General features: G+C 46.1%; 1 protein-coding gene across 2 annotated transcripts in view; it reads left to right on the top strand.

The window, feature by feature from the left end:
* The first annotated feature begins 7,718 nt into the window (after nt 1-7,718).
* The window catches only part of Gfra3 (GDNF family receptor alpha 3), a 28,597-nt gene continuing 22,487 nt past the window's right edge, over nt 7,719-13,828 (top strand). The window contains exon 1 of one of the 2 annotated variants that reach the window (XR_015642466.1): nt 7,719-8,176. Coding sequence is in view for 1 of the 2 variants with exons in the window: in NM_053398.1 (NP_445850.1) it covers nt 8,095-8,176 (82 nt within the window). In the remaining variant the exon portion in view is untranslated. The remainder of the gene's footprint in view (nt 8,177-13,828) is intronic. The other variant, NM_053398.1, reaches the window with a different exon arrangement.

The raw sequence follows: 13,828 nt of genomic DNA, 5'->3' as shown, positions 1-13,828 counted from the left end.
CTTGCTTCTTGGTTGTGATGTTTGTACAGGAATAGAAACCCTGACTGAGGGGTTGGGGATTTAGCTCAGTGGTAGAGCGCTTGCCTAGCAATCGCAAGGCCCTGGGTTCGGTCCCCAGCTCCGAAAAAAAAAAAAAAAGAAAGAAAGAAAAAAAAGAAACCCTGACTGAGACAGTGGTGAACTTTTTTATTTTATTTTATTTTCGGAGCTGGGGACCGAACCCAGGGCCTTGCGCTTCCTAGGTAAGTGCTCTACCACTGAGCTAAATCCCCAGCCCCGAACTTTTTTATTTTAAATTTAAGATTATGTGTATGTTTCCCCTGTGTATATATGTGGTTGTGTACATACATGCATACATACATACATACATACATACATACATACCACTTCCGTGCCTGGAGAGACCATCATAGGACACTAGATCTGGAACTGGAGTTAAAGATGACTGAACTGGGGGTTGGGGATTTAGCTCAGTGGTAGAGCGCTTGCCTAGGAAGCCCAAGGCCCTGGGTTCGGTCCCCAGCTCCAAAAAAAAAAAAAAAAAAGAACCAAAAAAAAAAGATGACTGAACTGCCATGAGAGTGCTGGGAAGGGCAAGTGCTCTTAACCACTAAGCCATCTAAGCAGCCCATGTTTCTCATTTAAATTTTGAAATGATTTCACTCTAGTTCAGGCCGGTCTGGAATGACTAAGTTGGTGAGTGCTCGCCTGGTTTGTCTCCATGCACCATAAATGGGCATGCTGGTCCATGCTTTTAGTCCCAGTAGTCTGCAGACAGAGGTAGGGAATTAAAGTCAAGATCATTCTTGGGTACATAATGTAAGCTGTATAAGACCATGGCTCTAAAATGGTAAGGGTATGGAGAGGTGGCGTGGCCGTTAAAAGTATTTGCTGTTCTTCCAGAGGACCCAAGTTCATTCTTAGCACAGTCATAGACAAGCCCACAGCCAACTGTAACTCCAGCTCCAAGGATCTAATGCCTTCTTACAGCCTCCATTGGCACTTACACATGGCAGACACTTAGAGTGTTTTTCTTTGACTTATCTTTTTTTAAAATAACTGGGGAGGTGGCTTGTGTTTAAGAACACGATGCTCTTACAGAAGGCCTCCACATGGTGGCTCACAAACCACCTTTAATTCCAGTTCCAAGGTATCTGACAGCCTCTTCTGGCCTGGGGCATCTGGCGCACATTTGATGCAAATACATACCTGTAAGCAAAACACTTAAAATTCTTTTTTTTTTTTTTTTGGTTCTTTTTTTCAGAGCTGGGGACCAAACCCAGGGCCTTGCGCTTCCTAGGTAAGCGCTCTACCACTGAGCTAAATCCCCAGCCCCAACACTTAAAATTCTAAAGTATATAGAATGCATATATGTGCAGTTGCTCGTGTGGAGACCAGAGAATAACTTGTAGGATTCCATCTCACCACCTTACTGGGAGTTGAATCTGGGACATCAGGCTTAGAGGCAATGCCTTGACACACTGAGCCACCTCACCAGCTAATTTCTAATGTTAACTTGACATAAACTAGGGTCACATGGAAAGAAGGAATCTTAAGAAAGTTTTTCCACACAATTGGCCTATAGGTAAGTGTCAGGTATTTTCTTGATTAGTGATTGATATGGGCAGGCCCAGCTCACTCTAGGTTTTGCATGGGTTAATAACAACAGTAGTCTGAGCAAGCCAGTAAGTAGTGTTCCTCCATGGCCTCTGCATCTGTTCCTTCCTCCAGACTCTTGGGTCCTACCCTGACTTCCCTCAGTGATGCAGTGTAACCTGAGAGTTGCACAATGAAATAAACCCTTTCCAACCCAGTTGCTTTTGCTCATGGTGTTCATCACAGCAAAACCCCAGGGTGACAGCAAAACAAAACTGAACACCTAGTCTTCAGCTGGACAGTGATGGTCCACGCCTTTCATCGCAGCACACAGGACAGAGGCAGGTAGATCTCTGAGTTCAAGGCCCACCCGCCTGGTCTACAGAGCAAGTTCCAGGACAGCTACAGGTCTTCAAAAACCAAAAGGAGGGATGGGTTGGGGAGGGGGAAGAAATTAGAAGTGCAAGGAGAGATCAGTCAGTCCTAAGACTGTTCTGAGCTCCAGGGCCCTGTGAGGCTGGCAGGCTTTCATCTGTGTGGGAAGATACACAGCTCTGGTACTAGTGACGAATGACCCAAGATTAGGGAAGGAGAAAGCACTCTGAAGCATAGATAGTCAACTGGGGGAAAACAATCTTCCCAGATCTGGAATGGTCTAACATTCTTGATGTAAGTGCACAGGAAAGAAGGTTGTAGCCATGAAGTAGCCGGTGCCTGTGGCCAGACTGGTTTCTTGTTAAATGCAAGCTTCACAGCAGAGGGCACTGCTGTATTCTCAAAGACAGCTAGCAGCCTCTACTCGGAATTGCCTTCAGAATGAATGCCACCTTGCTTGCCACTAAACCTTGAGCTCGGCTTCAAAAAGTAGAGAGTGAGGGCAGAGTGGACGATGGCACTGCCCCTCAGTTATACCCACACGGGGGCTGAGACCAAGCAGAAGTACCCAGTTGGCTTGAAGAAGAAAAGGAAAATGCTAGGACTTTATCTGTGAGAAATGGTACTTGTCTAAAAGGCAGCGTTTCCCCACAGTGTCTTGTCACTTGGTGGGCAGGGTAAAATTCAGCAAAGTGCTAAGTACTGAACATTACAGGCTAAGCAGGTGTTTGACGGGTGGGCTTCAGCTGTCTCCTAGGACTTACTTTGTGTGTGTGTAAGTATCTGATATAAGTGTGTATGCCATACACGCTCCTGGTGGAAGCCCAAATGAGTTATAGCCACAGTGTGAGTCCCAGGAACTGAACCTGGGTCCTTTGCAAGAGGAATCAGTACTCAACTTCTGAGCCATCTCTCTAGCCCAAGATTTCTTATCTCCCACTGTATTGGGCCTGGATTGTTTAATTCATAGAAATAGTTAACTATGTAGCTGCTTGCTACATATTTTCTAAACTCATTTACACACACACACACACACACACACACACACACACACACAATTTCACCACAACTGCCTAGCATTCACAAGACCGTGGGTTTGAGCACAGCTGTAATTCCAGTATTATGGGTGTGGAGACAGCATTGGAAGTTCAAGATTATCCTTGGCTACTTAGTGAATTCGTAGGTAACCTGGGCTACTTGAGACATCTCAGGAGCATGCACACACACTAAACAAAAAAGATCACCCAAGTACTAAATAGTAGTTACCCTTTGTGTTTTATTTATTTGTTTTCAGGTTTTTATGCAGTATTAGAATCTAAAAATCTTGTTCGCTGACTTTCATACATACTTATTATACATTGTGATTCCTTTCCCCTTACCCACCGCTTGTATCCCTCTCCTACTTCACGGATTTTGCTGTTATGGAATCTTCATCCAACGACAATGTGGCTTTGGGAGTGGGTAATGTATCAGGCATTTTAAGTTTGTATTAGATTTATAGGTGCTTGAGAACTCATAGGGGTTTAGGGCAAGGGCAGACACAAAAGCATAAGGCTGTGTAGGGATATAGCTCTCACTGGTAGGCTTAACTACCTGATATTTGTCAGGTAGTAAAGAATGGAAATCTTTTGGCCTAAAAATGGAGTAGTTATCAGTTTCAGCTCAGTACCTGGCTAATCTTATTAGGAACATAAAGTGGGAGGCATAAGATATTTCTCATTCAGTTCAGGCAAATATTACCCAGAGTACCACGAGGTGGACAAGGTGATACGTGCCTATAATCTCAGCACTTGGGAGGTAGGTGCAAGAGAATCTTTGCAAGTTTTGGCTAGCCTGGTCTGCATAGCCAGTTTCAGGTCAGCCAATGGCTACATTGAAAGTCCCTGTCTGGGAAAAAAGAAAGCAATTGCTTCAAACATGTATATATGGAATTGATGATTATTGGTGCCCCTAGTATTTAAATTTGACAGAATCCCTGCCCTTAAGGAACTGACAAGATCAGGCAGTGGCGTGCACACCTTTAATCCCAGCAGAAGCAGAGGCAGGTTGAGTTCAAGGCCAGCCTGGTCTACAGAGTGAGTTCCAGGATAGCTAGAGTTGCACATAGAAACCTGACTCAAACAAACAAACCCCCAAATTGACAAGGGGGCTGAACAGGATGGCTCAGCAGGTGAGCATTTGCTATGGAAGCCTGACCAGGATCACTAAGGAAGGAGAGAAAGCCTGAGTGTCATTGTGGTTTAAATAAGAATGACCCCCATAGGCCCATTTGTTTGGATATTTGGTCCTCAGTTGGTAGGATTGTATGGGAAGATTAGGAGGTGTGACCTTGTTGGAGGAGGTGTGTCACTGAGGGTAGACTTTGAAGCTTCTTTTCTTTTTTAAAATAATTTTTTATTTATTATATATAAGTACATTATATACTGTCTTCAGACACACCAGAAAAGGGCATCAGATCTCATTACAGATGGTTGTGAGTCAACATGTGGTTACTGGGATTTGAACTCAGGACCTCTGGAAGAGCAGTCAGTGCTTGACCACTGAGCCATCTCTCCAGCCCGACTTTGAGGCTTCAAAAGCCCACCGCATTCCCATTTAGCTCACTGTCTCCTGGTTGTTCTCTCAGTCACTGCTGCAGCACCATGCTTGCCTGCCTGCCCGCCTGCCTTCACGCTCCTCACCATGATGGTTGTGGACTTTAGCCCTTGAAACTGTGAGCCCCACCACCTCATTTTAAGCCCTTACAGAAGAGATACCTTGGTCATGGTGTCTCCATAGCAATAAAAAGGTAACAAAGTCAGTTGTCCCTCTTCCTCCACACATGTAATATGGTACCCTCTCACCCATGTCCACACACACAATAATAATAGGTAATAGAATTTAAAAGGAAAAGGTAAAGTCAGGTATAACCTGAGCACTTGGGAGGTGGAGATAGGAGAGAACTTAGAATTCAAGATCATCCTCAATCACAAATGGAGATGAAAGCCAGCCTGAGCTACTTGGGATCCTGTCTCAAAACCAAACCTAACTTAAAAAAAAAAAATCAGCAGGTCAGGTGGTGTGAGCTATCAAAGTTCATAGGATGACTACCTTCTGGTCTCGAGAGAATACAATTTGTTCAGTGCTCACTCTGACAAGGACATTTGCTGAATTGCAGGCCTAATGTGTACTTAACTCTCAAACATTTTATAATATATTGTCTGCGATTTTACACGTGAAGAAATGGACCACGGAAAATTGACATTGTCACCCTGCAAATGCTGGCGAGACCATTGAACACGGGCGATGCTATAATGTGTGCCCCTGACCATTCTCTACACTCTCATCCCGACTTAGAATTTAAAGTTCAACAGGGAGGGTAGATGACAGAAGACACTTTGTGGGGACAGAAGAGGAGAAAATCAACACTGTAAATGGAAAGCAGTAAGACGTAGGGACTTTGGACCTCTGGGCGCCATCAGTAGATTATAAGGCCTCCCAAGGCCTTTGTGTCTTAATCACTTTGTACTAGCCAGAGCTGTGCATGTGGTCCGATATTGCATTGAATGCTGGCTGAGTAACATCTTAGAAATGACTGGCTCATTTATCCTTATGTACAAGTTTCCCAAAGGCTAGGCCATACTCAGCAGGTGTTGGCAGTCTGAGTTGTGGGGAGAGAGTGTGCCGGAGGGCTGTCAATATTGGCCTTAAAGTCGTGTTTAATTGCTTCTTCTAGCCTTGGTTACCGATCCTCATTAAAGCCCAGTGATGGTGAGCTCAGACAGAAATAATGCCTCAGTGCCTTCTTCGTTACCATCGAAGGCTGGGCACTAACATAGACAAGGCTGGCACTAAACTCATAGAGCTTTACCTGTCCCAGCCTGCTGACTGCTTGGATTAAATGTGTGTACCACCATCACAGACGGCCCCCAGATTCTTAGTTCGGTCTATGGGAACAGTATTGGAAAGATACTTTTGGTACTCTTCTGCAATGAACTGGACATAGCTTGGTTACTGGGGAACAGGTTACCCTTGGACTATCCACATCTTGGTGAGTTCCTGGCACACTTCTAGCATCCCAACCACCTGAAAATTGTTTCCTTTTGCTTTGTAAATTCTTTTTGAAGTTCCTTCAAGATTAAGTGAAATGTTGAGCCCTCAGCTGCCCAGCTGCACGTTTCTTGATGTCAGTGGAGGGAAGAAGGAGGCTTGGGTACTTAGGGATGGGGGTGGAGCAAACCGGCCCTGTACAATAGCTGGATAGCCAGATGTTCACTTTCACAGCTCTCCTGTAAACTGGCAGGGCAGATATAGATTAAAACGCAGCACAAACTCCATTTAAAGTGCATTACAGATCAGGAGCCAGCTCCCCGCTGGGCAGGAGAAGGGAGGGAAGGGCACAGAGGCCACTTCAATCCTCTCCTTATCTAGGGCCACATGTCTCTCTTCTAGCTTTGTGAAGGGTGATTTACACCCCTGGCTGGAATGACTCTTCTTTCTGGGCTGATTACATCTGCAAATGCCCCCCAGAGGCCACAGCAGGATGGCCATATTCAGACTAAGCAGTCAATAAATCTCGGGTTTAGATTCTACTTCACCATACCCTCCCTGCTGGCCCTCTGCCAGGCTGTGGAAGGTGGGGGTGCTGGCGGTGGAGGGTTAGGGGATGGACCCTCCTCTTGCACCATCCTTTGCTCTTGTCTTTCTTTCTCCACTCTGCTAATTTTTCCAAGTCAGTTTTTACTCTGGAAGCTGGTGGGAATCAGGCCCAGGCCGGATGATTTTCCATGTCCTCACAGGTGACAGGCTGCCACCTGGACATGGCAGTTTCTAACTAGTTTAATCCTGGTACAGTAACTTGCTCACAAACTCTCCTCATCTGACAGTGGTCAGGAAAAGTGGTGTCTTAAGGCACTCTCTTCAGTGACTAGAGGTGGGAGGAGGTAGGATTCGATGGGGCGGGGTGTGTTGGGGGCAGGGTCTCTAGTCCGGACTGCTTTAGCTTTGAACTTTCAGCAGCCCTAGCTCCTCCTCTGAGTATTGTGCTGGGCACTCACTCTACAAACTGCCACATCTTAGTTTTGGTCAGTACTTACTCTGTTTAGCTGGGATTGGGGGAAGAAGTTGCTAGAGTATTCGGAATACCTTTGGACTGCTCTCATAGGTCAAAGGGGCTTAATTCCAGAGTAGCGGAGTAGCATAATTTAGCAAAACTCCCAAGATCTGCCCTGGTTATGCTCCCTCAGTCATTTCACCAGTGTGGGGACCAGTTTTCAGAATCTTGATTTTAATAATCATAAAATCTTACCCTTAGAAATACTTAAGGACAAATGAGATAATAGATGTGCAAATTCACACACATACACACACAACCACACACAGACACAACCACACACATACAACTACACACACACACACAACCAAATGACACAATCACACACATACAACCACACACACATATAAGCATACACACATAAGAGCACACACCACACACACACACACACACACACACACACACACACACACATAACCACACATACACACTAGAAAACAAGATACTCTGGTGATAGTTCAAGGTTTTTTGGCTTGGTTTGGCTTTGGTTTGTTCACAGGTCTAGAACTCATTACGTAAGTCAGGCTAGGATCAGCTCACAGCAGTCTTCCTGATTTCACCTCCAGAGTACTGAGATTTCAGAAGTGAGCCACTACACCTGGTTGGTTCAAGTGTTGTTACAATATTTCATTTGTAGAGCTTATTGTTCCTGGATGGGCAGACGGGGTCAGAAAGAGGAGCTTTGTTTCTGACAGACACTTAGCAGCAGTACTGCCAGGGTTAATTGGCAGCTGACAGTAGGTAGGCAGACTCTAGTGTGCACACTGTTGACCCCAAGCGGCCCTAAAGTCTCATCCCACTCTGGGTCCCGGAGTAATAGCCGCCCGATGCTGCCGCGAGCGCTTCAGAGTTGGAGGGCGGTGCCCAGGACCCTAGTAGGAGACTAGTGGCGCCGCGAGGAGGGCGGGAGGCAGCGGTGGGAGGTGTCGGCCGAGGGAGCCCAGCTCGCCCGAGTCCGGTGTACCAAGGCAGGGGGCCGCGACGCCCAGCACAGGCAGAGCGCTGCCGGGTCCGCGGCGTCCAGACCCGCCATGGGGCTCTCCCGGAGCCCGCGACCGCCGCCGCTAGTGATCCTGCTACTGGTGCTGTCGCTGTGGCTACCCCTTGGAACAGGTAAGTGTCTCCCGTGCACTCGCTCGGCCAGAAACCCCTCGGGCTGTAGGGCAGGCAGGTGGTGAACACAGGCTGCTGCTGCTGAGAAAGCTACAGCTTTTGGTCGCGTTCCTCTGTCCCTGAGTCTCGGGAACTGAAGTAGGAAGCCCAGAGTGTTAGAAAGGGTCTGTTTTCCAAGACTATACAAGAGTGTGGACTCATGTAGGTAGAAAATTCTGGCCACCCAAGCGTCTCCTCGTCCCTGCTTCTACTTCTTCCCTCTTTTGAGGTGCATCTAAAGCAGTCATGGGACAACCTGCAACCAGGACACGACCGAGTCAGTACTCCGGGGAGGTGAGGAGAATCTGATCAGAGGCAGCCTCTGGCTCTTAAGTGGCCTTCAACTCTTCTATCCCGCTTAAGGGAAGCAGAAACTAGGTAGAGGTAAAGAAAGAATTTGCCACAGAATAGGCTTGGAAATTTCCTAACTTTGCTAATCTCACCACCTGGTTTTATTGTTGAGAAGTTTACTGCCAACCTGCTCTCTTCCTACACTGGGATGTGCTTTTTTAATTAATTTATTTGGAGACGGAGTTTCATTCAGTGGACCTATCCTGGAACTAGCTGTGTCTAAGAAGATGACCTTGGACGCCTGCTTTCTGCCTCCCAAGTGCTAGAATTACTGATGTGTGACGCCACACCCTCCTGGTTTATGCTGTGTGGGAATGGAACCAAAGGTGCTGTCGGGTTAACACACAACTGAGCTACAGCCCCAGTCTCACTGAGTACAGGGGTGGTTGTTGCTTGTTTACTTGTGGGGACTTCTCTCTTCTTTTCTTTCTTCCTTTGTTTCTTTCTTTATTCTTGTTGAAATCCATTTGTTTGATAATACTTTTTTAGAATTGAAAACAGATTCTTCTGTCACAATATACAAGCTGACCACAGTTTCCTCCCCTCTCAACTTCCCCCACCTTTTCTCTCCCCTGAATACACTCCCCCTCCATTTCCTTTCAGAAGAGAGCAGGCCTCCAAGAGAAAACAACCAAACATGACAAAGTATGATGCAATAAGGCCAGGCAAAAGCCTCATATTGAGGCCGAACAAGGCAACCCAACAGAGGAAAAGAGTCCCAAGAGCAGGCAAGAGTCAGAGACAGCCACTCCCACTGTCAGGGGTCCCACAGATTCAGTGTAAGGAGCTCCCATCAGGTCATATGGCTCCCCCAGCAAGGTGCCCAGTACAGTGCCTTCCCCAGAGCGTAAGTGATATACAGTACCAGTTTTTTTTTTGGCATTAAATAGTTCAGGACCTGATGTAGAACCATGTCTACCCCAAGGAAGAGAAGCCTAAAGACCATAATAATCCATGGAAAGACTCTCAAGACTTTAGGAATGAGGAAGGGCACTCAGAGCTGCATTGTGGGTCTCCTGCCAGAGGCCTAGTGGGAAAACAAAGCAAAAACAAACACCCTAGCCTGTATGGAAGGAATCCCAAGTGAGAGAGTGAGGAGCACATGAGCCGTAACTCCAGCCCTCTCCAGGCTAGCCTGGGCTACATTCACAGCAACACCCTGTCGACAAAAAAAAAGTTCAGGGGGTAGGGAAGGGTAGCATATGTATGTGTCTGGGGAGATGGCTTCAATAGGCAGTTTTTCCTGTGCAAGCATGAAGCCCTGAGTTCTCAGCATCCAGCACCTACGTTAGAGCTTGGAGCAGCAGCTCACATGTAACACCAGCAGTGTGTGTGTGTGTGTGTGTGTGTGTGTGTGTGTGTGTGTGTGTAGGTGGAGACAGGGGCTTGCTGGACAGCCAGGCTAGCCAAAGGGGTGAGCTACAGGTATGGTCAGAGAACCTGTCTCAAAAACTAAAACTGGGGGGCTGGGGATTTAGCTCAGTGGTAGAGCGCTTGCCTACCAAGCTCAAGGCCCTGGATTCGGTCCTCAGCTCCGGAAAAAAAACCCCAAAAAAACAAAAAAAACCTTGAAACTGGGGAATCATAAGAGAAAGGCACCTAACATTGATTGTGGCCTCCACAGGCACTTCATGCACAAAAACATCCATGGGCACCCAGTCACACATTCATACATGCACATGTAACATGTACATACAACATTCACACGAGAACTAGATGAGAAAGGATAAAAGGGAAAGACTGGTCTGTACAGCCTGCCTCCATCAGTGAATGTGGGCAGCAAGGACTCATTAATCGGACCTGGCTGCCACCAGGAGACTCCACTACTCATAACATGTGGCTGCGTGTTGGGGTCAGAGACAAACGTTAAGTATCTTCCTCATTGACTGCTGAAGTAGACTGACTGGCAGGTTCACCCCACAGTCATGTGTAATAAGTCTTGCTCACGTGGTCTTCCCAGGGCCTGAGGATGGAGCTGAGGTGGAATTGTAATCACTTTATATCATTTATGAGGCCCTAGAGCTTAATCCCCAGCATCTCTCTCTCTCTCTCTCTCTCTCTCTCTCTCTTTCTCTCTCTCTCTCTCTCTCTCTCACACACACACACACACACACACACACACACACACACACACACACGGATACAAATACACATGCCGGGCTGGAGAGATGGCTCAGTGGTTAAGAGCACTGACTGCTCTTCCAGAGGTCCTGAGTTCAATTCCCAGCAACCACATGGTGACTCACAACCATCTGTAATGGGATCTGATGCTCTCTACCTGTGTGTCTGAAGACAGCTACAGTGTACTCATATATATATAAAGTAAATTAAAACAAACAAACCAATTCACATGCCGCACGCCACACACCACTACCATCCAGTAGCTGCCAGGTGCTGTTTATGAGCGAAGACCAATAGGGAATGCAAAGTTCACCCTAAGCCAGACATAAAGGTTCTGACACTGAGCTAGGCTTGACTGGCTACATCCCTCCATGTTTGCTCCTCTTCTTGACTCATTCATCCATAAATGGGTATCCATGCAAGGAACCACACTGGAGAGGAACCAATGAGGCTCTTGTTCAAAGCAGAGGCTGACAATTAATCCCTCTTCAATGAATCCAGTTAGGACCAGTTAGAAAAGGCACAGCATGCTTAAATGGGGCTGCCATTGCTTAATTCTGGATGTGAGATTATAGGCATGGAGCCTGAGTGTACTCACTCTTTCAGGAGAAACTGGGACACTGTAGTATAGAACTATGAAGTCATCTGGCTTCTTAAAGTTTTCTTCTTGGAATAGCGTCTCACTATGTAACCATAGCTGGCCTAGAACTCTCAGAGAACACGTGCCTCTGGAGCCTGAGTCCTGAGAAAGGGTATGTACCACCATGCTATGCAGCATCATACAGTGTTGTTGTTGGAGACAGGGTTTCCATACCCAGCCCTGCTGTCCAGGAACTCACTGTGTAGACTAGGTGGCTGGCCTCGAACACAAAACTCCACCTGTCCTTGCCTCCCGAGTGCTGGGATTAAAGGCATGCACCACCATGCCTGCCCTATCTGACTTTTAAATTGCCACTAATTACATCTCTAAATGACTTTTTTTTTTTAGGTGAAAGTAGGTAAAGAGTGAGGAAATGGTGTGGTTGCACACATTGGTGATCTCAGTACTCATCAGTCTGGCTTGGCTGCCTCCGGGAGACTCCATTACTCCTAACATGAGGCTACATGTTAGGGTCAGAGATAAACATTAAACAGTACAGTGAATGACAGGTCTATTTGACAAGATCAGCCTGGTTGACAGTGAGTTCTAGAGCAGCTGGGCTATACAGTAAGTTCCAACCAGTCTTGACTACCTAAGAAGACCCTGTCTCAAAAATAAATGAATAGGTTGGGCAGTGGTGGCACACACCTTTAATCCCCACACTTGGGAGGTAGAGGCAGGCAGATCTCTGTGAGTTCAAGGCCAACCTGGTCTACAAAGTGAGTTCCAGGACAGCCAAGGCTCTACAGAGAAACCCTGTCTTGAAAAACCACAAATAAATAATATTAAAAGTAATATTTAAAAGGAAAGGAAAGAATCTGTGGTAGCACTTGCCTGGCATAGGTGAGACCCTGGGTTCAATTTCTAATCGTCAGCATAGAACAGATAAATAAGAAAGAAAAAAAGAACAAGGTTTACGGCTCAGTATTGGAGCCTGTCCTAACCTGAGAAGGCCCTAGATCCAGTTTCCCAGCACCAGCCAAGAAGAGAGAACATATGTGTCAACTAAGACAAACATCTGTGCCTTGTATACATTTATGACCTTGCCAGGAATTAAAGCCCAGGTTTCACAATCCAGGAAGCAACCTCTGCTTTTCCCCCTCGAAATGTAAAATGTCTTCCAAGTTCTTTGGGACCTGAAGCTGGTAAATCCAGGGCTCAGGAAGCGTCCTGAGGGAGCTTTTTGTTGTTGTCATTGTTCGTTTTTTGTTTTTTGGAATGGGTTAGGACTCCACATTTGGTTCTGTTAAGTGTTTATTTAGTTCCGTGATTGAAATGAGACTAAAACCTAGATTTCTTTCAATCAGTCACTAACCCATATTTATTTGTAATAAGTATCTCTTTAAACTTTCTAAAATTCTCAGCTTGCATCCCCCTTTTGGTAAAGATTTCTTTTCTTCCCTCCTCCTCCTCCTCCTCCTCCTCTTCTTTCTCCTCCTCTTCCTCCTCCTCTTCCTCTTCCTCTTCTTCTTCCTCCTCCCCCTCCTCCTCTATATCCCTGGCTGTCCTGGAACTCACTGTGTAGACCAAGCTAACCTCAAACTCACTGAGATCTCCTGTCTCTACCTCCCAAGTGCTGGGGTTAAAGGTGAACACTAATGTGTCTAGCAAGCTTTTTCATTCTTGTTCAACATCCTTGGTCATTAGGAAAGTGCACCACACATCTTTACACACACACACACACACACACACACACACACACACACACACTGCACATATATACATAAAGACAAACATATGCACAAAATAAATAGGAAGGTAAAAGGTAAATCTGGGGGCTGGCAGGGTAGCTAAGTGGGTAAAGGCCCTTATCATCCAGCTTGAGGACTGAGATTAGTTCCTGGGACCTACATGGTAGAAAGAAAGACCCAAACCCTGTAAATTGCCCTCTGACCTTCACACATGTGCTATGGCACACATGCCCTTCATAAATATAATTAAAAAAGTCTTAAAGGAAGGTACATTTTATGTTGTATGAAATGCAGATATCTGATATGCAATAAAAGGTTTTTAATAAAAAGTTTTCTAAGGGGTTGGGGATTTGGCTCAGTGGTAGAGTGCTTGCCTAGCAAGTGCAAGGCCCTGGGTTCGATCCCCAGCTCCGAAAAAAAGGAAAAGAAAAAAAAAGTTTTCTAGTTTACCAAAGGGGTTCACTCAAAAAGATATACAGAAGGTATGAGGGAGTGGATTTGGAAGATACAGCTGGGGAAGCCTATGTGGAGACCTGGTCAAGGAAAATGACAGGGAGGTTTCAGATAGCTTGTTGAACTTATGATTCAACACTGGGTGGGAAGAAGTAACAAAGACTGCTAAAATTTTCACTTAAGTTTTCAAAAGTGTCCTGGAGTCAGGACATGTAACTTTTACATTAGTTTATGTATAGGACAGATTTGCCGCATGTGTGTCTGTGCCCCACATGCCTGTCTGGTGCTGGAGGGGGCTAGAAAGGAGTGTTGGATCCCTTAGGACTGGAGTTACACATGGCCGTAAGCCACCTTGTG

This window comes from Rattus norvegicus, chromosome 18 (assembly GCF_021556685.1).
Source record: "Rattus norvegicus strain SHRSP/BbbUtx chromosome 18, alternate assembly SHRSP_T2T, whole genome shotgun sequence".
Lineage (NCBI taxonomy): Eukaryota > Metazoa > Chordata > Mammalia > Rodentia > Muridae > Rattus > Rattus norvegicus.
This window is presented reverse-complemented; position numbering and strand designations above follow the sequence as displayed.